We start from the raw sequence: 26,103 nt of genomic DNA on the forward strand, positions 1-26,103 counted from the left end.
TGCCTATCTTTTCTGAAAACATAAAAAGACTTCTGACTCAAGGTTAGTTTAAAAACATTCTGATGGGGACTGTCTTTTTGACAAATCTTACTGTGGTGGCAGGAAAGTACAAATGATATGATGTTTTGTCCACCATATTGGATTTCGAGATATGAATATCATTTATTCTTTACCTTTAAAAAAGCTCTGGCTACTTAAAACCTTAAAGAAAACCCTGGTATTTGATGTGGACAAAGTAATATGTGGTTTCATGTCATTTCATCGGAAACAACCAATTGTCATTTTTACATCTCATTTAGGTGTAAAAAATGGCTTAGTTGTTTTCCACAACTCTAACAAGCTAACTAGTGCTCCATTCACTCCTATTCTTCAAGATTTGAGATATTTATATCTCCTCCACACTTCCATGTTTTCCTTTGCACAATAGATAAACTGTAGTATTGCAGGGGCAGATCACACGCACACACAAACACACACAACAACCAGTTGAGAAGTCATAAGTAACCCTGTAGTTGCCAGAATTTTAATGCCACACAAGAAAAACAAAACCCACTTGTCTGTTGGGGTGGAAGGTCCTGACCACTCCAATCCTCCCTTGGTATCAGTTACAGTATTGCTACTCTGTGAAGAGAACTCTCCCTGACCAATATGTCTGTCCATTCTCATCACCCACTTTCTTAGTAATGTATTGAAAGTGTGAGATCCTACATCTATGTGTTTATCATTTCTGGAGAACTAAGAAAGGTGAGAGAAGAGGTGTAGAGTCCCAAATGAGAAACTGGGGCCACACTTGGGCCACTTTAGGAAGATTTGCCCAGGACAGAACCCGATGGAGGACGGAAGTGGTTAATGGCCTATGCTCCAACCGGAGCTAAGGGCGAAACAACAAGAAAGGTGAGATCTTGAACAATTTATAGTGGATTGATAAGTAATACTCCTCCATTGTATTAAGACTTTTCTGTAGTACCAGAACAGTTCTCCTGAAATAAAAACAACCCATTTGCCAAAGACACCCTCAGGATTCAACTTCATGTAATGCAAACATTGTTAACCAGCCACAGTATTTCTCACTATTTAGTCCTGGTAAGAACATATATTCCTGCTTTGAGACCTCCTATGTTGATCCACAAAGTCAAATCTTTCTTCCACTGTCTTGAACTGTTCACTGCTTTCCACATCACTTTCTTATCCTGAGTCAGAAGTACAGCCCTTCCACTTCCTACTGAACACACCCTGGCCATTTCCTCCAGAGCTTTGGGATACAGTTTCCAGTTTTCATGCTTGGAACCACTTCTCTTCCCAAAAGGCAAATCAGAGATGAATACATCAATGCTGTTGGCCTTCAAGGGAAGATTGCACACATCCCATTGAAAAATATCCAGGGGAAGAGTCTTCCTGCATTAAAAAGTAGTGGAAACTCTATTAATCTCAAGTAGTGCATACTGATCACAGACAACCTGGCAACATTCCCTACCCATTTTACTCTCAAGATCTCATTGGAAATTCTCCTTTCCATCTGCCATACAGTTCTTATGATGTTATTTCTAAGAATTTGGTATTGGATCAACTAACAATTCCCTAGTTGATAATTTTCTTTATTCTCATCACTTAACACTGTATAGATATTGTAAGGAGAAATTCTGTCTCTGTCAGAATCTTTTTTCACCATTTTCAACAACTATCTTTGAAAATATTTTTTTCAAGGGAAAGGATTATTATTGGTAATAGCCTAATATTCCTTATATTTTCAATCAATAATTAATTATTTAATTATAACCATTCTCAATTGTCTGGCAGCCTTGAAGTACACAGTCTGTACAGCTGAAGCACTTACTTTTTCTCCAACTGTAGTTCAACCACATTCTGTACATTAGCCAAGGTCCTGGCAGGAGCTAATTCGTGATGGTCTCCGCACAGGTGAAAAGATGTGGGCCAACTGAGAGAAGCCTCTATTGGAATGGAGCCTCCTCCACACATTGGATCACACACCACATCACCTACATAAAGAAACAGTAATCAACTCAGTTTCTCACCTCAGTTGTTGTGAATTGGCAACTGTATAGAGTTTCTAAGATTGACATTTCCAGTGTTAGCCCTGTAAATTAATTTGTTCAGGTGTCCCTGACTCAAGTGTGTTCCTAAATTCCAAGAGGATCTTGGTACTTTAGTAGCTACTCTTAACCCTTTACCTCCCAGATCAAATTTGTAATTTTTCTTACTGTCAACCATACAATTCATATAATGTTAGTTCAGAGAATTTAGTATTGGGTCAACCAAATTTATCCCCAAATTGATATTTTTCTTTATTCTTATCACTTATCTGGTTGATATTGTATTGATATTGTGAGGAGAAATTCTGTCTTGGTCACTCATGGGAGTTAAAGGGTTAACAAGTTGCAAGTATGTCCATTGGTTAGAATGACATATGGAGAGGCAAAATTAATTCTACACTTAGGAAAGTAGGAGAAGAGAAAAACATATTTCCTAAAATTGAGCATGAGAGTGACAACCTCCCACTTCTGCATGCTACAATTAACATGTTTTAAGCTCATAAATTAAAAAGAAAAGTGAAAGGTAATTAATAAAGAGATGTTCTCTACCTGGCTTAATATTTGCCAGTGAAAGCATACAATAGGCTATTGATGACTTTAAGTTCGTTGGACCAAAGTGAGCAATATTCCGTTTTCCTCTACTTTCCTTAGTCAGGGCGATACCGATGACAACACTGTTGTCGACAATGTGGAGAAGTACTTCGATGTCTGGATGGCTAAGGTCTACTCGCCAGCCAAACCCATCGTTTATTCCACCACCAAATTTAGCTGCAGCCTCTTGGGACGAGAAGCTATGGTTATTGCCAGTGCGTGTACATGTGACACGGAATCGCGGTAAAACCAGCTGATCTGCAACCTCTAGAGGTTTAGCGCTTGTAGATGTCGATGCTACCCCAAGATCAACACTTGAGGGCAAAACAGTTTCTTCAGAACCATCCTCCTCACTTGCCTTCGGCTCTCCAGAATTTTCATTTCCGTGTTTCATTCTTTTCACTGGAGCTTCACTTTCATCCTCCATCTCCTCGGCCACAGACTCGTTACCTTCTTTCGAGCTTCCTTCACCATTCTTTACAGTTACAAAACCATCGCGATTACAATTCAAATCATCATTTTCGTTTTTAAAAATTGCTCCCGAATATCCTTTAAATTGCTTCCACATGAAAAGACTCGATTTCCAGTCAAGAGCTTGCGGTAGTTTGTAAAGCTTTTCAAGAATATCTGGACTGTGGCAATCAAAGCCTTCGCTACTGTCTTCTTGAAATTCCTTGACTACGACAAACAAGTGCTCAACAGATCGTAAGGACTTCAACTGTGTAAACGAATTCGTTGGAATGTCAAAGTATATACGTCCCCTTCCTTTCCTTACAGACTTGCATCCTAGCTTTTCTTCGCACTCCTCTGCGGCCACGGACTCCAAACCGGTAGTTACCGTTGCACATATATCTACACTTACAATGTCCGCCATCTTGCGCACGAGGCAGGCTGTAAATGCTTTATGTAATAAGCTTGTCACGTACCTGTGGAGAAAAAACATGACAACACGAACTGCATGGCGTTTGGAGTTGCAGTTCACAAGCCAATGTTTCGGGCAAAAAGGAAGAAATTGTTTTTATGGCGTAATAGGCAATCTATCCCTTTGCTCAAATATTTGACTTCTGTTGATAGATTACTGTTGCTTATTTGAATCCTAATGTTATCGCACCAGTACTGCTGGACGCCTCAATTGTTAGGGACCTTAAGCAAACCACGACGGCGACGTCAACGAGGACACGGAAAAACAAAAGATCTAGTTGGTAGAACAATAGCTCAGCACGTGCGTTTTAAAACTTTGTACATTTCTTAGCCGGCCTATGCAAAACAACACGTGAAATCACTACAATTTGCGTTGTCTGCGAACCGAAACCGTGACGGCATATTATATTAATTTCCATTTGGAACTCAAAGCTTCGTTTATACGTTATGCTGAAGTTGAGTTGTGGCGCCCTGTGCGACGGTAAACACATGCAGTCATTTTTTAAATTCTAATTAAAGGCAGAAATTCATTTTTTAATCGTAGTCTTCCTTGGTGTTGCCGTCCTGACTGCTCAAGGTCCCTGATGATAAGACGTGGATTGCAGACTGTGTAATTTGTTTGTTTGCTTTTATTAAACTGTGATTTTGCATATAATCAAGGTGTGTACACCTTTCTCTTACTCTTTGGTTAACGTTGAAACGGTTTCCAATTTCTGGACACCACATGACGTAATTTTACGAATTTCTTTCGAGCACGTTACCTAACAACAATTCGGACAAAATCGCAGACTCAAGTTTCTCGAGCACGTGGAGATTAGCCTCACGCGGCAAGATGGAGATCGATGAGCGCAGGTTTAACTAAAATTTTCCTTAGTGTTAAAACTGCATCACCAAACTTGCAAGAAATTTGGTGTCATTCTTGCCGAACCAGTCACACTCACACCTTACTACACAAGCTTAATCCCCAACTACAGTGTGACCTGTGTACAGCCGCCCCCAACCCCCTTAAAGAAAATCAAGAAGTGGGGGGGGGGGGGGTGGCGGCGGCGGCTGGCTGTACATAGGCCACAGCAGTGCAGTGTAGCAAAAAATGGCCAAAAACTATAATCAAGACTGCTCTGGGACAATTCATTTATTCATTTAAATTTTGGTTACAAATGTAACAATCTATTTAAAGATCTTTCCCTGGTTGACCTTCTTTCCGCCAAAATCTCCTTCCCACGCCATGTACTCATTAACAAGCTTCTTGTGTTCTGGATTATCTGCATCCAATTTGGTAAACTTGTATGATGGAGAGTCAACTGCCCAGTCATCATTCAGCTACAAAAGAAAAACATTAAATTTTGGTAAATGGAAGGAGGAAGGGTCAAACATTTTATGGGAAACTATGGTACAGACAGTTGTGGAATACAACTAAGATGGTGCCCCTCATACAAGTATTAAATAGATTTCCACACCATTGTTCAGTCCACTACTCTACAATACAAATAATCATTGGGGCTTTTTACTTGGATGCAATGCAGCCTATGAATAACAATTTTTTTCAGTTCATATAAAACAAAATTAAACAAATATCAAGCAATGAAAAATTCCTGAAATTGCTTTTCACTCCCTGTTTCCAAGGCCAATTTATACTAAGGGCAGTCCCTGCTTATCAGTGAAGTCCATTAGCAAGTATTTCACAAGCCTAGCCATTCAAAATTTTGACCTCCTGTGTATTTTAATACAAGCTCTGGGAGGGTAGTCAGGCATCAATGTTAAACAGCAGGCAGGATTTATACAAACTGTTCTAAAAAACAAAACAAAACAAATATAGTGGAAAGAAATTTTAAAACCTACATCAAAGGCAAGCTTTTGCGTGCGGCAGATCCAAACACCCGAAATAGAGATATTTCCATCCTCTCCAAATATAATTACACTGGCAAATGCTGTCTTGCGAAGTTTCTCTATGCGCTGAAACATTCCACTGACCAAGTTACAGGACATAAAGATTCTCTTCAGTTCATCGTCATACATGTACTCTGCCAACCAAATGGAATAATCTTCCTTGTTAAAATGTTCCCAAAAGTATGGGATGGCTTCAGTAACAGTGTCTTTGTTGGAGTACACACGTTTAAAAGCATCCATGTCAAATGAGCTGAGGAAAAACACAAAGGCAACAATTAATTATGAGTATCAGAGGTGATCTTTGCACACAAATAAATGTGATAATCTTGCTCTCCAAGATTCTTTCAAGCGATTAATTTTCCCTTTACTCAAACAACTAATGTGGGAAGATGACTACAATTCTGATCCATTTGCTGGCATAGATGTGGACTTGCTTTACGCCGATAGTTTCGAACAGCAACAAGCAGAAATTGACCCAGAAAGCTATGAGAATCTCTTTGGAGATAGCGATAGCAAGGACTTTTATGGCTTTTAACAATAAACACTGACTTTATCAGATGTTCACGTGAAGAACAGTAGCATCTTTTATAAATAACCTGAAGTATTGTAATATTAATTAATGAAATGATCTTGAAAAATCCAATGGAAAAGAAGGTACGACCAACAACCAACGTTTTGTTGGCTTTCAAAGCTTTTAAAAATATTCCATGCAAGTGAAAGAGACTTGAAAGAAACTTTGTTCCAATTTAATTTTCATTCAAGATTAAGCCAAGAAATGCATTCAAAAACATATCAGAAATTTCAAACGTGAAAATTTCGCTTTGGCTTGTACTGACACTGAAATTTGTCAGTTTCACTGTTTATCAGTTTATAAGTTTAAGTTAGCTTGTAACAGTAGTTAGCTTGTACTGTGTCTCAACAAGCCAAAATTTTGTTGGCTTTCAAAGTTTATATATTCCAAGCAAGTGAAAGAAACTTAAACGAAACTTTTTTTCCAATTTAATTTTCTTTCAAGATTAAGCCAAGAAATGCATTCAAAAACTTATAAAAAATCTCAAACGTGAAAATCCCCTTCAGCCTGTACTGACACTGAAAATTTGCCAGTTACACTCTTTATCAGTTTACAAGTTTAAGTCAGATTGTTACTGTAAGAAAAAAGGAGGCTCTGAGAACATCAGCAGTGTTTTATGTAGCTATAGCTGTACAGTAAAATGAACAAATTCTCCCAGAGTATCATTTTTTTTTACCATAATTAGAATAAGTATGCATCATAGCAAGATTCCTTTTCCAGATTGCAGGAAAATACGCTTCTGGGAGACTTGCGTTCTAAAAATTTCCCAGGGAAACATGCCCCCCAACCCCTCAGAGGTTTGGGCCTTCGGCCCTCAATTTTACAGGGTACCTGCCTATTCACGCAGCAGTGCCCTTCTACTTCAAAAGTTGATGAAAACCCTGCCTGTAGGTTTGGAAGGTAGAATTCTCCTAACCTCTTTGGTAGGCCGGCATATGGATCCTTAGATTTTGGTTCCTTTGGTACGTCATCCACCTCATCATCCTCTTCTTTTTTGGGTTTTTCCTTCTTTTCTTTCTTGGGCTGTTCTTGTTTTGGCTTCTCCTCTTTGGGTGATTTGGCTTTCTTATCCTTCTTCTCATCTTTCTTTGGATGGAGTTCAGCAAATTTCTTCCCTGTAGAGGTAAAGAAAAATAAATTGACTTTAATGTTTAACTCCCCATCAGCTTATTTTTTACCCTGACTGTTTGTTTTACATTCCTTTACTGGCCAGGATGTAGATTCTATTACCTAACAAAGATATGCTGAACATTTTCTAATAAAGGGAATAATAAAGAGCTTATGGTGTATCAAGTTTGTAATTCATATCTTAACACAAACATATTTTACAAAATGCTAGTGGCATCATGACAACTCATTTCAATGTTTCATTGAAACAGCAGCCATTGCATCCTTTAGGTACTGAGATATGTAAATGTTAATTTGTTGCTTCGACAGAGGCATTGGATAACAAAAGCAAAAATGCGCTCAAGAAATGCACTTTGATGTACACTTTGTTGCAAGCAGACCATGCAAAATTTGTGAGGGTGTGCATGTGTGTTGGCCATCTACCTCTGAGCTGTACTGTACCCCAAAGCTGGGTCAAAAAAAGGAGTACACTCTGAGACTTGAAAAAAATGTAAATCTATTAGCCTTTCCTTTCTATAATCCTTCCTAGTGCTAATCCCAGCCTTCTTTCAGACGCTGAGATAGCTTCCTAGGGCCAGACCCAGGCCCCAGAAGTAAATTTATCTTCTGTGAGTTGATCAAAATTCATTAACCCTTTAACCCCTAAGAGTGACTAGCATCTAATTTCTCCTTACAACTCCTTCCCTGAATCACACATTAAGGTCATGAGAATAAAGCAAGTGATCACCAGTCAAAGTCTCTCTCGATTTTTAAACTAATTCTCCAATCAGCACCTTGAGGATTGTACAGAGAACAGTATGGAGAATGTGAATACTGATATTAAGGTGTTCAAGGTTAACCCTTTACACCCTAACATCAGTAACCATATCCTCTATACTCCTCTCCATGCATTTCCTATGTCCCTCAAAAGGAGAATTTTTTAACAATCAGAGTTCCTTTGGTTGGTGATCATTTCCTTCATTCTAAAGATGTTAATGAATGATTCAGCAGTATTACTGTAAAGAAGAATTAGATGCTGGTCCCTCTTAGGGTTAAACGGATTAAATCTTGTAAAAGGCGATTTTACAGTTGTGTACTTAGTAGCCAAGCTTTTGATTTGGAGTGAGGCTGAAGGTGACCTTGTGGTGATAGAGACCAATATCTAGTTAGCATGATAACATGCATTTTGTAATTTGCATTTGAAAAACAGCAAAGTTTGTATCACAACAAGGTCACCCCTGTTCAAAGGCTTGACAACCATGCAAACAACTGTAAAATGGACTATTGAGCCTGTTTTAGTTCACCACAGAGAGAAACCAGGGCCTACCATCAAATTTAGCCATGGTTTCACAAAGTTTCACTTCACCAAGGATCTTCTTGAACTGAGGCTGATTCACAATGGTGAGAAACCACCGGTTTACATTACCAAATTGTGCTCTGAAGCTTGGCTCCATCACCTGTAAGGCAAATCATATTTACCATTTTAATTTGTTGTTTGCGGAAAAAATGTCTACACCCCACCCACTAAAGTGCTCTTTTTTGAACACCCCATCCCTCTGAGAATCACATTTTTTGTTCATGCTATTTCATATCATTTCATTTGGTGCGATTCTCATGACCCTTCTTGGGTGAGCAAAAAGGCTACATGCCAGTCTTTTCAAGGTTACTCCCAGCAGTTTGTGAGATTTCCCCCCAATTCCTGTTACTCTTTCAGGCTCCTGTGAAGAGAAAGGAGTTTTGCAAAGTACATCCTGATAGTAAAGTATTTTGCCCATGAACAAAGTAAACTGACACATTATGGGCTTGAGTCTAGATCTCTTGATCCAGAGTTCACTACTCTGATAAAGGGCCAAAACACCTTTAAGCTGTTTATTTGAGGTTTTGAAAGCCTCGTAGAGCCACCCTGAAAGGCTTGTATGCAGACCACACAATCCACAGTACAAGAAAAATTTCTGTGACTAGACAATTTGGCTTAATCAACCATTGGCCATGGTAGAGAGTTTCTAAAACTCAAATTCCAAGCATTGGCCCATCAATAAAGCAACACTCATCAAAAGGAAGGGCTAACACTAAAAACATCAGCTTTAGAAACTCTTCTAAGTAGCCCATTTACATTAACAACTTGGTTGATAAAACCAAATTTAATTGTATCTTATAATACCCCACCCAACCAAATTAATGCCACCCACACCAGTTTCTTTTGAAACATACCCCCTTTACTCTTGTTGGGACTAACCTGTTTGTACAGCATAAGAAGGTTACAACCAACTGCAATGTCAGCAAGTGTCACACGCTCACCCACAAGGAATGTCCTTGTTAAGAGAGCAGTGTTCAGTACTGTCAAAGCCTTCTTCACATCTTCCATGGCTTTATCAGTGGCCTGTAAAAGAGGTTCAAAACTAACTTCAGGCAAGCCACTGTCAATGAAAAGAATTCATTATATTTCAGGACCTAGATGACAACACTTCAAGATATAAGGCTTGCCTGAAAAGAAAAACTTACACACCTGTTTGTTAAACTGCATCAAACCAAGGGTTGGAAAGACCCAAGTGACAACAGCAGGCAAGATTTCTTGGTCAGCAAAGTTCACATACTGTTGGATTAATGCTCCTTCCAGGGGTGTCTTCCCTCGCAGTTGATCATTGGACACTAAATGAAGTTGAGGATATTGTGATGTTAATAAAAATACTATATAATGCTCAGTTAAGGTATCTACCCCTTCAATTACCAAGAAAAAGAGAGATTTGATTATGTGTCAGCCGAAGAGAGATTGCTTCCAACACTTGCCTTATCCACCCACCCAAAATTTTTATTCAGCCATACCAACAAAACACAAACATCAAAGAAAAATTACCATGCAGTTGATCACTGGACACTGAATGAAAATGAGGATATTGTGATGTTAATAAAAATACCACATAATGCTCAGTTTGGGTATCTACCCTCTCAATTAGCAAGGGAAAGAGAGAATTTATCATGGCGGAGCTCGCAGAGCGCAGCCCCATAATTATACAAAATAGTAGTAACCCATCAAGCCGAAAAAATTTGGTTGTACGACCATACCACCGTACAAGGTGCTACTTTAAACATGCGTGGTCAACTGTACTGCGGGCACGCCAATGCTGCGGCTTTGTCCAGTAGTCCAGTGGTCAGTGCACTGGGCTCCGAGTCGGATGACCTGGGTTCTAGTCCTGGCCAGGGCAAGGCGTTGTGCCCTTGAGATGTGCGGGCTCTGCTTTTAGCCTTGGCTAAATCTATATATTATGTCAGCTGAAAGGAGACTGCTTCCAACACTTTCTTTATCCACCCACAAAAAAATTTTAATTCAGCCATGTTAATAAACACAAACATTAAAGAAAAATTACCATAGTAAGCGATAGCATTGCTCTCATAAATGCACTTTCCATCCGGAGTCTCAAATGCAGGAACCTAAGAAAAAACATGAGACAAAGAAACATTAGGGCAAAATTCAGACCACTCTTACTTAAGGCCAGTTTTGTTACACTATTACAAATAAATTGCTTTTATTTTCAAATTACATTGCCACATCAAATTACTAGCTGCTATTCATGAAATAACTGTTTGTAATGTTATTGTAAATACTATTGATTGTTGACGAATTGATTGTTTGATTGATGATTGATTGAACCATTGACTGATCAATCTTTATTGCAGCTGGTAGATGTTACACCCTTAACTTTCAAGATCTGATGGTCAATTCTTTCCTTTAACTGTAACACATTTCCATATAAATTAGTTATTTTTATAACAACAATATTAGGAAGAAGTTGCATGTTCATCACTTCTAGGGGTTAAAGGGTTAATTGAAGCGGGTCTTTCCTTGACGACACACTTGTGATAAAAAAAATAAAACTGGTAATGGATTGGAATAGATGAAGATAAATGAGTTAATTTATTAAAATTTTAAAGTTAGTCTCACTCAAAGGACATACATTGCTTAGATTTCTCTAAAAATTAATTAAGTAATAAAACCCAGTTCAAACAGTCATGATAGATGATGATAGTTTCAACATTCATTCGCTATCATTGACTACAATATTTGTATTAAAATGGTTCAAGAAAGTTGATGATAGTTGAAAAAATCATGCAACAAGATGGCATACCTCTAATCAAATATTGTGCATGCTGAGGTCTGTAATTTTGTTGGCATCTTGAGATTTTAGTCAAGGAGTAGCAAGTTGAAGATACTGAAGTCTACCAGGATATGATAAGAATAAATTCTGCGACATTCTGCAGAATTTTGGCAGCTACTTTAGTCATTTTACTATTTGCCATTTCGGTTTGAGCTTGCTTTTGGCTAAACTGCTGACCCAATAACTATCACTCACTATCATCCACTCGATTGAATAGCAGAAACTATCAGCGACTATCATGTCGAATTTTAACATGTCCAAACCACATGATAGTTGATGATAGTCAATGTTAGTCAATGATAGTTCCTGTTCAAATGCGCGTCATAGTTTAAACTATCACCAGCTATCCTGACCGTTTTAACGGAGCTTAGGTAAGGGCATTTATTGTTACACTACCTAATGTACAAAATTCTGTTCAAATTAGAAATATCAGTCAAGATTATACCTTAAATATTTTGTCAATTAACTTTGGATTATTTTTAACCAAGGTCTAAGGTACCTTGCCAAGGGGGAATTTTTTCAGAAATTCCGCCGATTGGTTCGTCTCGCCAAACTTGAAGGATGGAAGAGTAACCTTCGCACCGCTGTACTCAGCAGCGATGAGGATTTTGTAGGCCCGAAAGTTGTCTGGGTAAGTGTACAAGGCCTGTAAAATTAAATAAAAATAACACGACAAGAGGAACTATTAATTTTCTCCGCACAAGCAACAAGTACTGGAATCATAAAAAACCAAGTGATTGCCATAAAGCAAAGAGGATTCTATTGCTACACACTTACACCGGCAGCCATATCGTTATCGAAGAAAAAGAGGACAATCAACAGGAGCTGGGTCCTACTTCAAAGACAAGCTTGGTAGCCGGGCCAAATGTTACATCGAGGTTCAAAATGGCGGACTAGAAAGATGTAGCGTGGAAATATTCCTAAGCTGTTAATTTCCTCGTGGAACCGGATCAATCATGCCTAACTGGTACTTTAGTAAAGAGGGGTTGTTACGAACGCCTTCCAGGCTTGATGGCATTGATTACATGACTGAAATACGCTACAGAAGAGAGGGAACCCGCTTCATTATGAACTGTGGGAATCGAATGAGATTGTATCCTTATATTCTGTTTTCAAAAATGTACTCGTCAGAGTTTTCCCGTGAGACATTTTAGCGGTTCAGCCGCTGAATACCTTGCCATATCGACTACTTTTGTGAAGCTCACTATGTACATACAAATGTACATGTTGTGTAAATTCTCCAACCACTTAAATTTTTATTTTTCCTTTGTTTCACACTGTGGTTACAGAGATGAAACAGGTGAAAGAAATGAAAAAAAAGGGTTATTTAGATATTTTCCGAAACTTCAGCAAAGCTGAAAAAAGCTGTAGTAAAATGGAAATATTTTGCATGTTTATTTGCACTTGTGATTAGTGGCTAAAATTCACAAATGTTTCATCTTGACTAAGTGAACTTTAGACGTTATGACACCATGGCTACAGGAGCAGTTTACTTTCATAGGTTCTACATGGTGCAGTCATTCAAGAACTTTCCACGATGGGTATGTTTGATTTAAAGTGAACTGGAAAATTCTTGAGAATTAACCCCCCCAATGAATTTAGTGTACACATTTACTTTTAACAGATCTACTGCCACTTGAGGTTTTTTGTTTTGTCATTAAGACTCTTAATTTTAAATATTTTATTTTGGGTCTTTTTTTAGGTTAGGGCTTTCCACTTGTTATCATTTTCCCAGTCTCTCTTCTCCCTCACCCCAAGGGGTAGAAACAAGAGAGACCCCACAGAGAAGCTTGCTTGTTGACACAAACTTATTCCTTTGCTAATAACAGCGGTATTCTTGTTTCAAGCTCTCTCCTCATTTTGCAGTTACAACTGGCAATGACCAATGATAAAAAGAAATTTATTTGTTTGTTTGTTTTTTTTTATGTTAGGTTACTGGTGCAGCATGTTTATTTCTTGCTGGGAAGGTTGAAGAAACACCTAAGAAATGCCGTGATATTATTAAAACAGCCAAAAGCCTTTTGCATGATAATCAATTTGAAACATTTGGTGAGGATCCAAAGGTAACAGTCTTTAACCCTTTAACTTATAGTAATGATTAACATGAAACTTCTCCCCATAATATCCATACATTATTCAGCAAACAGATAGTGAGAATATTCAAACTTATCAGGTAGAAGCTGCTATCTTGATCCAGCACCAAGTTCTCATAACTAATTTACAAGGATATGTATAGAAGCTAGAGGGTAGAATTAACAATCAGATCTTTGGAGTTAAAGGTTTAATACTGTTTTAGCTATGCCAGTGTTTCAGGATTTTAAAAGGTGTTACAGCTGTCATGAACTAGTCCCTATTTAACCTTTTGACCTTGCGAGTGACTAGCATTTAATCTCTCCTTTCAATATCACACCTGAATCACACATAAAGGTTATGAGAATAAAGGAAATGATCACCAACTGAAGAAGCTTTAGATTGTTAAACAAATTCTCCTTGTCAGCACCAGAGGAAATTTATAGAAAATAGTATTGGTATAGAATAGTAGAGAGAATATTCATCCTGATGTTAGGGTGTAAAGGTTAATTTTTGTATTAATTTTAATAAAATGATCTTTGTCATATAAACCTGTTATTTTATAAGTCGAATCTGAGAATTTTTGGAAGGTGCAGCATTCTTAACCCTTTAACTCCCAGGAGTGATCAAGGCAGAATTTCTCTTTACAATATCAATACAATATCAAGCATCGAAGTAATGAGAATAAAGTAAAATATCAATTACGGGATTATTAGTTGATCCAATATCTAATTCTCCAAATTGACATCATTAGAATTGTATGGCAGACAGTAAGGAGAATTACTATTGAGATCATGGGAGTTAAAGGGTTACATCACTGTCAGCTGAGGGTGATATTACGGGTCAGATTAAAATTACAGTGAAACAAGTGCAAAGCTTGTTTTTCCTCAAAGTTGTATCAGAATATGAAATGCAAATTCAGTGAATAAGTGTTGCATTGTTTTCTGTATTTGCAGGAAGAAGTGATGATGTATGAAAGAGTTTTACTACAAACAATCAAGTTTGATTTACAAGTGGAACACCCATACCCAAGTCTGCTCAAGTTTGGCAAAGCACTAAAAGGTTCAGTCTGTTTTGAAATTTTTACTTTGTTCTTTTAGGATTATGAGTTATTTGCCTTTGTATACTGAATGTTATTTTTTTACCAAGCATCTTCCTAAGAGGCCTTGCTGGTCAATGCAAAATTTCTTACCTCTCATGAACAGATTTATAAGGGGAGAGATACTAATCTCTCACAGAGCCCTTCCCTAACCAGGAGTATATTAACTCTTTAACTCCCAAAATCTGATCTCTTATGAGAGTTTAAGGGTTAAATGGTTACCAGCAAGGGGAATTTGAAAATCTCTTGAAATGCTAGGAGTAGTTTGTAATGTACTGTGGTAAAAGCATCCAATCCAGGAGAAGTGGCAATTCTCCTTGTTGCTATATGTTAAGGAACTGGGGATAAGCTCTGTTGTCATGGGCCTCTTTGGCTTGTGTGGTGCGTTTACCTCTTATGTTCTAATGGCAGCTAGAAGGGTTAATTATCAGACAGATCACAAGAGAGAGAGAGAGAGAGGAATTTAATTATGAAAAATCACTTAATCTTACCAGGTGACCGTGCAAAGATAAACAAGCTGGTTCAAATGGCTTGGACTTTCTTAAATGACAGGTTTGTTTTCTCACACGTAACCTTTTGGAACTGTGACCTAGAGATTCAAAGGGTAAAATCAACCATTCTGAAAGGTTCATTCAGAACTCTGTATGGGAGATTTGCATTAAATATTTTGCTTTCTGTTTTGGGGAAAATTACTCCTTTCAATTCTGGCCGGGTGCACCAAGCTGCAGTTGGACAGAATTAATTTTAACAAGCAAGGCTATGGTGATGACTTTTTTAGATTTTTTTATTAAATTAAATATGATTGGTGTCATTGCTGCTATTCAAAACCTTTCAGCTTGTCTACTCCTCTGTGTTTGAGATACAAACCTGAAGTCATCTCAGTTGCCATGATAGCTTTAGCAGCAAAGTTTAACAATCATGACTTACAAGCCACCTCTAGTGCTCCTGGAAAAACCTGGTACCACTCATTCACTAAGGGGGCTACAGAGTCCGTGATTGAAGGTGAGTTTTGACTGGTCCAAAGGAAATGGTAACACTGCAGTAAGTTTTGGGGGCTTCAAAGGTCATTTCGTGTTTTGAATCAGAATGCCCTCCTCTGGAAAGAGATGGATTTGAAATTTAGCCCGAAGCTTAAATATCTTATTTTATTGCAGGTAATTTAGTGTTAACATCTGAGTTGAAAACGTAAATTAGCCACCGCAAAGGGTAAAAAAGCTGACGTTTTGAGCGTTAGCCCTTCTTCAGAGTGATTCATCAACCCTTCAGCTTCAGCCCTTCATCAATCATTCTGAGGATTGACAATTCAGCCCTTCATCAATCGCTCTGACGAAGGGCTAACACTTGAAACATCAGCTTTTTTCTTTACAGTGGCTAATTTACGTTTTCAACTCAGTTGTTAACACTTAATTACCTGCTATACTCTCCCACAGACGCAGCACCACAGTTTCTTTAGAAACTTACCCCTTTATTATCTTATTTTATTGTTTGGCAAGAACAACCCTGGATTTCACAATACATCTTTTTCACCTCGTGAAGCTCTATATAATCTTCATTCAACATAGTATCTTGTATAGTGGTGTTCTTTTGTGAACAAACAATTTTGCATTAAATCTTTTGATTGCAGATATTTGTGATCTGATGCTGGAACTCTATGGTGGTGAAAAAAAGAAGGGGAAAACCGAAGCCAGTGATGAAGGAAGCTCATCAAACCATTCCAGTCCAATGATAAACCCCAGTCCACCAGCTGCCAAGAAGAGAGTGAGTTTTTCTTGTCAATAAATGATGAATAACAATCGGCAGCAAAATTGTTGACACATTGACCTTTTCAACCCCCTATGACTTCAATTTTATATCTTTTGCTTATGTTAAGCTAATCCATTTGCCCCTTCCCCACCCTCCCCCACCCCCCCCCCCAAAAAAAAGCAGTGTTGTGTGATGATTCCAGGAACTTTTAGCCATGTACAGGCAACATTGAATCAGTGAAGGGGGGGGGGTTTAGTGATTAAGAGTGGGGTAGACACAGGAGTGTTAATCTACACATAAATTGGACTGTTCAAACATGATGTGTCAACTTGTTTTGAGGCTGACTGTAGATCTATTTTGTATTTGTGAGTGAGGTCTTGACAAACTGACATTTAAAAATAACTATTTCTCCTGTCAGAAACACACAAGTACATCTTCAGAGGTCAAATCCCAGACGGTGGCTCCAGGTATGAACAAGTTTATAATAATAATATCTTAATTTGACCTGCATGGTTGGCAGTTTTAAGGGCACTTGAAGTATTGTGTACTGGAAATTGCAAAAACAAGCTGCAAAGTAACAAGGAAATAATGGGGGTGAGTTTCTAAAGAAACTGTGGTGCTTTAGATGATACATTGTGACAATTTGGTTTTTTCCAACTTTGTTAATAATTTAAATTTGCCACTGTTAAGAGTTTCTAGGGCTGAAATTTCAAGGGTTAGTTGTATCGTCATTTACTCATAGAAACTCCCTGCAGTGGCCAATTTACATTTATTTATCAACTCTGTTGAAAAAAAAACAAATGATCTTGTTATAACCCCCAGCAATGCAGCACTGTTTACTGCTGTACCCTGAGAATAAGTGACCTGGGAAGAAAAAAAAGTTAAAAATATGTTGTTCAAGGTGAATGGATTGCTTTCTTTTTGACTCTGTCTGTCTCTTGCTGCAGACTAAATTGTAAAAGTAGATAAAATTTTTCAAAGGATTTTTTTCTTTCATCAGATACTCCTACTGCTACAAGTCAGGTCCTTACAGAGCCACTGAAGCCACTGCCTCCAGCCTTGACGTCATCTCAAATACAAGTGGAGAATGTCAGTCCTGCACCAGTTTCCACACAGCAGCAGCAGCAGCCTCTGATTGCAACAGTCACAACTGAACCACCCAAGGTTACCCAAACTGTTGACACTACATTTGCATCAGCTCAAACAGGAAAGCAAATAATTGAAACATCAGCAGCAGTGGCACCTGCTGCTTTGCAACCTACTTTGACGTCTTTTGCTGTGGCTACATCGTCTTACAATTCGGATCAAGCCTACGCTATGAACATTTACCAACAGACAGTACAGCCAGCAGGAATTGCAACACTGACAACAAATGCTTCATTTCAGCCTACATTAGGAAGTGGAACTCTTGGTTCTGTGCCTTCATTTCACTTACCTGCTCAGTTTCAAAACCAGTCGTATTTGCCACCAACTCAAGGATATTCTCACTTTGCTACCCCTGCTGGTTTCCCCAATGTTCCTCCTCCACCCCTTCCCCCCATGCCCAGCAGTGCAGTATACCCTCCACCTCCAAGCGGTGTCAGTACCCTGCAGACATCTGCAGCATATGGGGTACCACCTCCTCAAGGCAGACCACCTCACCCTCCGATGTCACTCCCTCCTCCTCCCCTTCCACCATTGCACAGCGGACAAATGCCACCAATTCCTCAGGTTGGCTCAAAAGATTATCAATGGCCAAGACAGTTTGGTGTTCCTCCATCACAGAACCAACAGATGGGAGGTTGGATGAGATGATAAAAGATGATAGTTGTATAGAAAATTATAAGTCCGGAAGTAACCTCAATAATATCTGTGTTCTTGACAACAATTAAAGTTATTAAAGTAGATTAAGTTAACTTTCAAGACTACGTGCAGAGCCAACCTGATTGAAGGGTCCTCCATTGTAGTTTGTTATTTTTAAAATTTTATTTATAAAATATTGACAATAAATGTTGTTGTCTCCAGTTTACTGCTTCTACTTTGAATTTATATATCCTGGTCCCCTCAAGCAACATATTTATTTTAATTACAAGTATTGTAAATAACATAATTGTACCAAATGGAGAGCAAGGCCTCTCAGTCAATACACCATGACCAACAATCTGGACCTCTTATATACAAATTCTAGGACAGGGAATACCATAGCTGGCAATTAGGCCCTCATTTTGATCAAGATGCACCTTTCTCTACCCCCACAAAGATTTGAGATGAGTCGGGAAGAGGTTTACCAGGGTCTATCAATGCCAGACCCCTTTCAGACCTCTTGCCAACTCAAAGGTCAAAGAAATGCTAATAACAAGAGCAAAAACATTTATATCTTCTATTTGAAACTTCAGATTTCAATCAAATATTTTTATTCATAGATAAATTACTCTTCTGTTTACAAAACTTGGTAAATATTTTTTTAACAGCATTTCCTTCTCAGGTGACAGTTTTCCTTTCCATGTATAACAAAAATCATAAAACCTTGCTAAAACATTTAAATATCAAATAAATATTATGCATAATTCTGTCATGAAAGGTAAAAACTGCATAAATGTTCTCTGGTCTTTTTACATTTCAAAAGGTTAGCTTTTGCAAAATCTTCAGTAATACTTTACAGCTTGATCAAATTAACTACCTTTCAAACATGGATATTTACTTATCAAAAAAACTTCACCCAATGGTTAAAGATTAGGAAACCACTGGAAAAATTCACCAACACAGACCAAAATAGACCCTTCATCCAACAAAGTCCTTGGTGCAAATTCCAAATTTTGAGACTTGCAAAGACCTCCAAAACTCCCTTTGCTTTCAGAACCACTGTAATTGAAACCCTGGGATGGAAATAACTTGCCACTAGAGAGCTGAACTACTTGAAAACAGTAAAAGGTTTTCTGAGGCCATGAAAATATAAGAAGTTGACTAAAGGCCATATACTCTTACTTATCCTCTACACAAGACTTCAACTTATTCAAGAATAAAGTGAAGAGATTTCACCTTGCAGTTCATGATCATGGCAAATAATTTAAAAAGGTCCAACTATTATTTGTACCACAAAAAATATCGAATACCCCAGTGTGATGGGTAAAATCAAGTTATATAAACTGTGGTGCAGTTAATAGATACTTCTATATACACAACAATTTCACTGCACTTAAAAACACCACAAATAAATTTTGAATCCATATTAGATTTAACCCTTAAACTCCCAAGATCTGATTATTAATTCTCCCCTCTAATTGCTACAGAATTCCTTGTGAATAAGTTACAAGAATTTGGTGTTAGATCAAGGTAACACCTTCTACCTAATAAGTTTGAGTATTCTCATTACCTGTTTACAGGAAAACATGGATATTATAGCAAGAAATGAAATTTATATCACTTCTGGGAGTTGAAGGTTAATAAAGGGTATTACAGAGGAACCTACTCATTGTGCCACAGCAGTGTTATCATTTTTTCCAGCAAAACATTTTTTTTCAACCTCTTTACATGGCCGCCACTCTGCATAGCCAGTTCATGTGCCAAAACTAGCTGAAGCAGAAATGAAACAATATTCAAGCCTTTGAGAACATCAGAGTGAGCTGTCATGCCACAACCCTTCCCCCAATGCTAGAGGCCTCATACTTTCTAGAAGGCAAAGAATTGCTTGTGTCAAAGCATTAATGATGAAGACATGCTTGCAGGTAAAGCCTCTACATATAGGCCAACTCTCTACAATGGCTACTGCCTTCTGTCCAAAGATGTTTACTATGGAAAGGTTTGACAGTATTTTATCTGATCACAATTAAATAATAAATATAAATCTCCTTAGCTACTGTTACCAAGAAAAAATGTTGACAAGGCAAAGATTTAAAGCAACTACTGTAACAGGATCTACAACAAATCTTCAAGGATTTCTTCTTCCTCATGCCCATTGGTACCATTTTGCCTCTGTTCTGGCTCGTCTGATAACTTTCTCCACACAACCTAAAATCCATGAATTTCAGAAAAATGTAAATGAGAAATATGAAGCTAAAAAAATGTGGTGCATTTAACATGAATCCTTTCTACCCTAACATCAGTATGCATATTCTCCATACTGTTCTCTATACATTTCCTAAGATATTGGCAAGGAGAATTTATTTAACAATCAAGAGCTTCTTTAGTTGGAGATCATTTCCTTTATTCTTCTGATCTTAATGTGTGATTCAAGAGTGATGTTGAGAGGATAAATTAGAAGTTTATCACCCGTAGGGGTCAAAGGATTAAACCTCAACTTCATGTGCACACCACACCCAGTTTACCTGGCTGGGAACCAACATGCACAAGGAGGGACACAATATACACTTACATTACACATTTCTTTGAGAACTTCCACCTCATTGTCACCCAGTCTGTCTGCTGGTTCATCAGAATCACCTGGGTTATCAGGATGCTCTAACTTCTCATGTATTTCTAAAACTTTCATTGCCTGAGCAACTGCTTCTGGCGTCATGTGTTGAGGTGAAGGAAAGGGAAGGTCACCCTGCAAAAAATTTACATAAAAATTGTCATTCTTTTAATTCTTTACACTCTAGATGATTTACTGTAATGATTCGATTTGACACCCTCCTTCCAAGAAGCACCCCCTCTTTAATAAGAACCCCCCTTGAAGTTAGTTTTTGCTAATAAGTGCCCCTGATTCTAATAAGCATCCCTATTGAGTAAGCACTCTCATTCCAATAAGTGCCCTTATTCTGTTTTTGTGATGGAACTGCTAGAGTACATGTGCATTGAGATCAACTGTGGTTCATCTTCCTTCTCATTTCAAGCCTTATTACAAAAAAAGTGGTTTGTGTCAGTCTCCACAACTATGTCCATATAAGTCACAGTGCCTTCAAACAGATAATCTTCTCTCAAAATTTTGTAGCCATTGCTTGGCCAATCCTTCTAGCAAAGAAGGATCTATGGCTGAACAACAAGCCCATTTTCAAGTTTTCTTGACACTTTTCAAAAAAACATCAATGAAAGCTTTGTTTTGCACACTCTGATGTTCTCAAAAAAGAAATAGGCCCCCCAGCTTGAATAAGCCCCCTCCTTTGAGGTACCAAAAGTAAATAAGTGCCCCAGGCCCTAGATTGAATCATTGGTAAATCTTTCAACAATATAAATTACTATTAATATTAACCCTTTACACCCTATAACCAGTATGTATATTTTCCATTTGTCTATACATTTCTTGAGGTGCTGACAAGGAGAATTTGTTTTTTGACCTTGATATGTGATTCAGGGGTGATGATGTAAGGAGAAGTTTGGTGTTAGACACTCTTTGGGCCAAAGGGTTGGGAGAATTGGAGTAAAATCAACAAAATATCCACTCAACTTTGATTCAATAATTGTTATTATTAACTTAAAGTTGAGAACAGTAAAACAAAGTGAGATCAGATCTATCATCAAATGATCAAGATCAGTTACATATAAATCTAATGTTATTTTGCAAATGACCAAAAAGTACTGATAAGAATTCATGTATCCTTTCAAGGATTTTCAAAGCACCTGTCTGGGAAGTGGTTTCATGCCATTTCTCAAAATTCCTGGTTGATTTCCATCTATATTACAAACATAAATAAAATCAAAACACACATATAAATTATTTACATCACATAGTGTATGATTTAGTCACAAAATAAAAAGCACTAGCCCCAATGGTAATGTAAAAATACATATGGGCTCAGTCGTTCAAAGGCCTATTAGTGCTAATCCAGGGTTAAATTTTTACCCAGTTTCCTATATTTCTCTGTTTAAAAGCTGTTTTGGGATAATTTTCCCAATTACTATGGAACATTCAGTCATCAACTTGTACACAAAAAGAATCAAATTGTATTTTCTTTTAAAGTCCTCAGATCTGAAATCAAAATTCACATAAACTCTGGGTTATCTTAGCCCAGCTTTGAACAACCCAGCCCTGAATGGTAACTCTGCTATACACCCACATGCATCTGAACTGCTGTCCTTGTGTTGTAAAAGTAAGCAAAATATGCAATCAAGTATACTGGAATAAAGGTAAAGGCAAAGTCTCTACCCGAGCCTCTTGGAAGTGACTAGGAATATCTCTACCCCCTCCCGGATGGGATGCTCACCCCTCGCAAGGTGACCTTCCCCTCCTGGGTGGAGAGAGGTTCTGCAGGAGGAAAGTGTCATACCCAAGAACACAACACATTAACCTGACCAGATCTTGAACCCAGACCTCTTCGGTGCACTGACCATTAGGACACTGCAGCTCCCACAAGAATACTTGATGAGTTAACCCTTTACACCCTTAAATCAGTATACATATTCTCCATACAGTTCTTTATACATTTCCTATGGTGCTGACAAGGAGAACTTGTTTACCAATCAAAAGCTTCTTTCGTTGGTGATCATTTCCTTTATTCTCATGACCTTGATGTGAGATTCAGGGGTGATATTGAAGGGAGAAATTTGATGCTGGTCACTCTTAGGGTTTAAGGGGTTAATTGATTTAAGCTGGAAGTTGTTATAACAACGTAAGTTGTGGGATATTGATCGAATGAAGCCTTTAAGTGCTACTGTGGTTCTTTCTTACTTTATTTACTCCGAGCTTTCGCCGTTCTACGGCATCATCAGGGAACAAAGTAAGTTATTTGAAACTCAAACATATCCTTTTTAATCAATTCCTTGGTCATTTGCTGCAAGTTACAAATTAAACTATTTATCCTGAATTAGCTTAGACCTATGTCAAAGCTCTAAGATCAAAATAAGCTGAGTTTTTGAAATTTGACTGAAACTTACTTTTAATTCCATTACTCCTGGGAATTCTTGGTGGGGTGTCACTTGGAACACTATCTGTATCCTACAAAAATATAATTAACAATTATCCACTATAGTGGAGGTGAATAGTGGTGGTTATTTACCAAGCCATGAAGCTGTGATGTAAATATCCACCACTTTCACTCATATTGATATGAAAAACTAATTAGTTAATTTATTCTAATATACTGAAAAATATTCTGAAATTAAACTGTTGGCATGCTATTTGTCTCATCAACTGCTCAGAGGTGAATAGTATTTTCTATTTACTTTCAAACTAGCCAATAGGCATGTGCAAAAAGCACTATTTACTTATGTGGTATAATTTACTCAGTAAAAGGTGGTTTAATTAAGGACCAGTGAGTCATATTTAATAATCCATTGATGATAAAAAGTGATCAGACCTTACACATCTACACCCATTTTTTTAACAAAGACGACAAGTAAATCATAAAAGGTATCATTCATATAAAACACTAAAGAGTACTAACGGTGCCATGTCCCAATCCTAATTTATTGTATATTTTAATTGATCATGACCTGAAGGATATTTGAGTTGAAATTTAAGTATTTCCAGTGCCTCTTAAAAAAACATAATGTCTGCATGTTTCTGGTATTGGTGCTGGAGAGAGTTTGTGAGATATGACACATCTTAAGAATTTTTTTCTGCAACTATATAATCTACTATTTTTCATTCATGAATTCACTGTGGTTTTTAAACCCTGCAAGCAGAATCAAGATGGTGTCAGACTCACAAATTGGAGAGACCTGTCAAAGAAACTATTGACTCAATATATTGGCAAGAATAGTCTCTACTTTAGAAGGACCAATCTCTGCTCCTTTTAAAATCAATGTTTCATGTCACAGTGGTGATTAATAGAGACTTTGCCCTCTATCACAGCCAGACGGGTTGACTAGAACATGATTCCTTCCTGCCCCTCCCATACCAATATATATCTGAACACGTATCACATATTAATTAAGTGCATTGTAAACCACAAAAAACTGCCCTGTTTAGGATAAAAAAGATAATGATAAGTAAGATAATATGAATCTTCTTATGAAACTTCCTCAAATATTTGATAGGATAGCCTTTTTTAAAATCCCGGGCGTAGATGGATAATCCGTAGAGTTACAATCGCTTTTAAACATAAAAATCGGAAGAAAATTTACTTGATAAACTTACTGTGTCTACGTCTCCGGGAAAGGTAAAAGAAACTCTCTTCTTTGCGACATCGGCCTTATGTGAGGCGGACGATATCTCCTTAGATCAAATTCAAGAGATGACATTTAGTCTGGCTACGAAGTACAATATTTTACGACGCCGAGATTACTCGACAGGATCCTGAATACCAAACACCCGTTGGTGTTATGCGGAGTAAATGGCGCGGAACGCTGCCCAATCCCAAAAACAAAAAGACATGCGTTTATATCAAAGACGTCGTGTTGTAAAGATAATTAACTCATAATAGGGCGATTGCACATTGAAGTAGGATACGATCGATCTTTCATCGCCGTGAGTTCACTTGCCCAGATACTCGATACATGTCAACAACGTAACACTTGTACTGGATGTTTGTATGTAAATTACGCATTCGAGTGTGTAGATTGTTTTAAGACCCTTGCAAATTCCAGTATCGTTTGATAAGATTAGAATTTTAGCACCAAGTTATAACAATGTTTTCCAAGAATCGGAAAAAAAATCGTCAAGTCTCCAGCTTAGAAATCAAGAAAATTGTAAATTTCGCCTCTCAACTTCCTTATCGTTACACTTACCCTTTCTGAAGGCGATCGCTCATGATTTGTTCCTTCCTGAATATCCGTTAACTTCGCTTCAAGTCTCTCAGAAAAAGAATTTCTACGATCATCGACGACATTTCCTAAAAACGAAAAAAGTGTACATGTGTGACAATGGTATGAAGAGTTTCTAAACGAAATCCACTTTGAGCAAAACTAAATCGGAAACCATTGAAGTTTTATCTCAAATTCCTACTTTGATAGAAATAGATTATCACCGACCGCGTATTATTCCTTCTACCGACAATAGTTGCAACAGGATTGAAAGAAACGTGCTTCAGACTAGACATATCCGAAAGAGTACAGATGCAAAATCAATTCAGATACCTGTATTGTTTTGTTTGGTTGGAGACAAACTCGGGTTACTCGCAACACGCTGTGAGCAGTTAGTGCAGAAAGTTCGGTTTTCTAAAGCGACGGATTCCCGCTTTCGATCAAGGTACAGACAAAGTTCTTTTAACTCTGCATTGTCTTGTGAAAGATCACTTTGTTTATCCTCTAAAACTTTCAATTTCTCTTGATAATTTGCTACTTCATTTCGCATAACTGATGCCGTATAACGTCCAAATCGTTGCCACTCGCGAGCAAGTTTTCGGCACTTCTGCCTATCATCGTCCAAATAGCAAGTCAGATCCCGCAATTCTTGAAGATCTGCTTGAAGTTTCTGATTTACGTCTTTTAGCAAACGTATTTCTTCTAAATGAACTCGCATTCTCTTGTTAAACTCTCTCATTAAACTTCCCTGATCTGTCATAACCTGGAGTTTCTCGGCCTCACATTGTTTTACTTTTTCGACCATCTTGTGGTAGTCTTCTCTCGAAACGAAGTAATCTCTCCCCTGCCTGTCCGCCGCACTCATGGCGGAATTGTTTTGGATCCTCCTGATATCCTCCTTTAGAGTAAAAAATGCAAACCACAGCAAAATAATGTGTATTTCATCCAGGAAAGACCTCACGTCTGAAGTTTACAGCGTAAATTACACGGCTTTAACCACATTCGAACACAAGAGGTAGATGAGTGAAGTCATCTGTCACTGACCAATCAGATCACAGAGTTAAAAAAAACCACCGTGACCGCAAAACGGCTTAGAACCAATTATTCGCAATTATTTGCACCATTGCGTTTTGAGAGCAAACAAAACCTCATGAATTGAGAATATTTTCTTTTGATTTTCACAGAGAATCGAAATCAAGATAACGAGAGCGTTTTATCGGGGGAAAAACGTTCCTTTAATCACTCTGGTGGATTCTGACCTTCGATCCCACCGGCATATAGAATAAGTGAAATCTACAATGTAATTAAATG

General features: G+C 37.8%; 4 protein-coding genes across 4 annotated transcripts; 1 reads left to right on the plus strand and 3 right to left on the minus strand.

The window, feature by feature from the left end:
• Positions 1-82: 82 nt before the first annotated feature.
• LOC131784808 (tRNA (guanine(6)-N2)-methyltransferase THUMP3-like) lies at positions 83-4,057 on the minus strand. Its single transcript, XM_059101640.2, has 3 exons — positions 2,601-4,057; positions 1,835-1,997; positions 83-1,395 (listed from the first exon to the last, which is right to left on the minus strand). The coding sequence occupies exons 1-3, from the start codon at positions 3,583-3,585 to the stop codon at positions 1,071-1,073; spliced, it is 1,473 nt and encodes a 490-aa protein (XP_058957623.2). The 5' UTR covers positions 3,586-4,057; the 3' UTR covers positions 83-1,070.
• A 623-nt stretch (positions 4,058-4,680) lies between these two features.
• LOC131784782 (elongation factor 1-gamma-A) lies at positions 4,681-12,106 on the minus strand. The gene is made up of 9 exons (XM_059101607.2): positions 12,060-12,106; positions 11,782-11,928; positions 10,494-10,557; positions 9,635-9,777; positions 9,365-9,508; positions 8,456-8,585; positions 6,938-7,136; positions 5,403-5,700; positions 4,681-4,883 (listed from the first exon to the last, which is right to left on the minus strand). The coding sequence occupies exons 1-9, from the start codon at positions 12,069-12,071 to the stop codon at positions 4,731-4,733; spliced, it is 1,290 nt and encodes a 429-aa protein (XP_058957590.2). The 5' UTR covers positions 12,072-12,106; the 3' UTR covers positions 4,681-4,730.
• A 49-nt stretch (positions 12,107-12,155) lies between these two features.
• LOC131784812 (cyclin-K) lies at positions 12,156-18,201 on the plus strand. The gene is made up of 9 exons (XM_059101643.2): positions 12,156-12,375; positions 12,742-12,823; positions 13,214-13,345; positions 14,309-14,414; positions 14,946-15,003; positions 15,287-15,453; positions 16,076-16,209; positions 16,613-16,661; positions 17,195-18,201. The coding sequence occupies exons 1-9, from the start codon at positions 12,239-12,241 to the stop codon at positions 17,986-17,988; spliced, it is 1,659 nt and encodes a 552-aa protein (XP_058957626.2). The 5' UTR covers positions 12,156-12,238; the 3' UTR covers positions 17,989-18,201.
• Positions 18,202-18,570: 369 nt separating this feature from the next.
• LOC131784811 (coiled-coil domain-containing protein 85C) lies at positions 18,571-25,799 on the minus strand. Its single transcript, XM_059101642.2, has 7 exons — positions 25,126-25,799; positions 24,778-24,881; positions 24,188-24,265; positions 22,984-23,044; positions 21,730-21,782; positions 20,546-20,719; positions 18,571-20,181 (listed from the first exon to the last, which is right to left on the minus strand). The coding sequence occupies exons 1-7, from the start codon at positions 25,655-25,657 to the stop codon at positions 20,089-20,091; spliced, it is 1,095 nt and encodes a 364-aa protein (XP_058957625.2). The 5' UTR covers positions 25,658-25,799; the 3' UTR covers positions 18,571-20,088.
• Between the last annotated feature and the right edge of the window lie 304 nt (positions 25,800-26,103).

This window comes from Pocillopora verrucosa, chromosome 7, assembly GCF_036669915.1.
Source record: "Pocillopora verrucosa isolate sample1 chromosome 7, ASM3666991v2, whole genome shotgun sequence".
Taxonomy (NCBI): domain Eukaryota; kingdom Metazoa; phylum Cnidaria; class Anthozoa; order Scleractinia; family Pocilloporidae; genus Pocillopora; species Pocillopora verrucosa.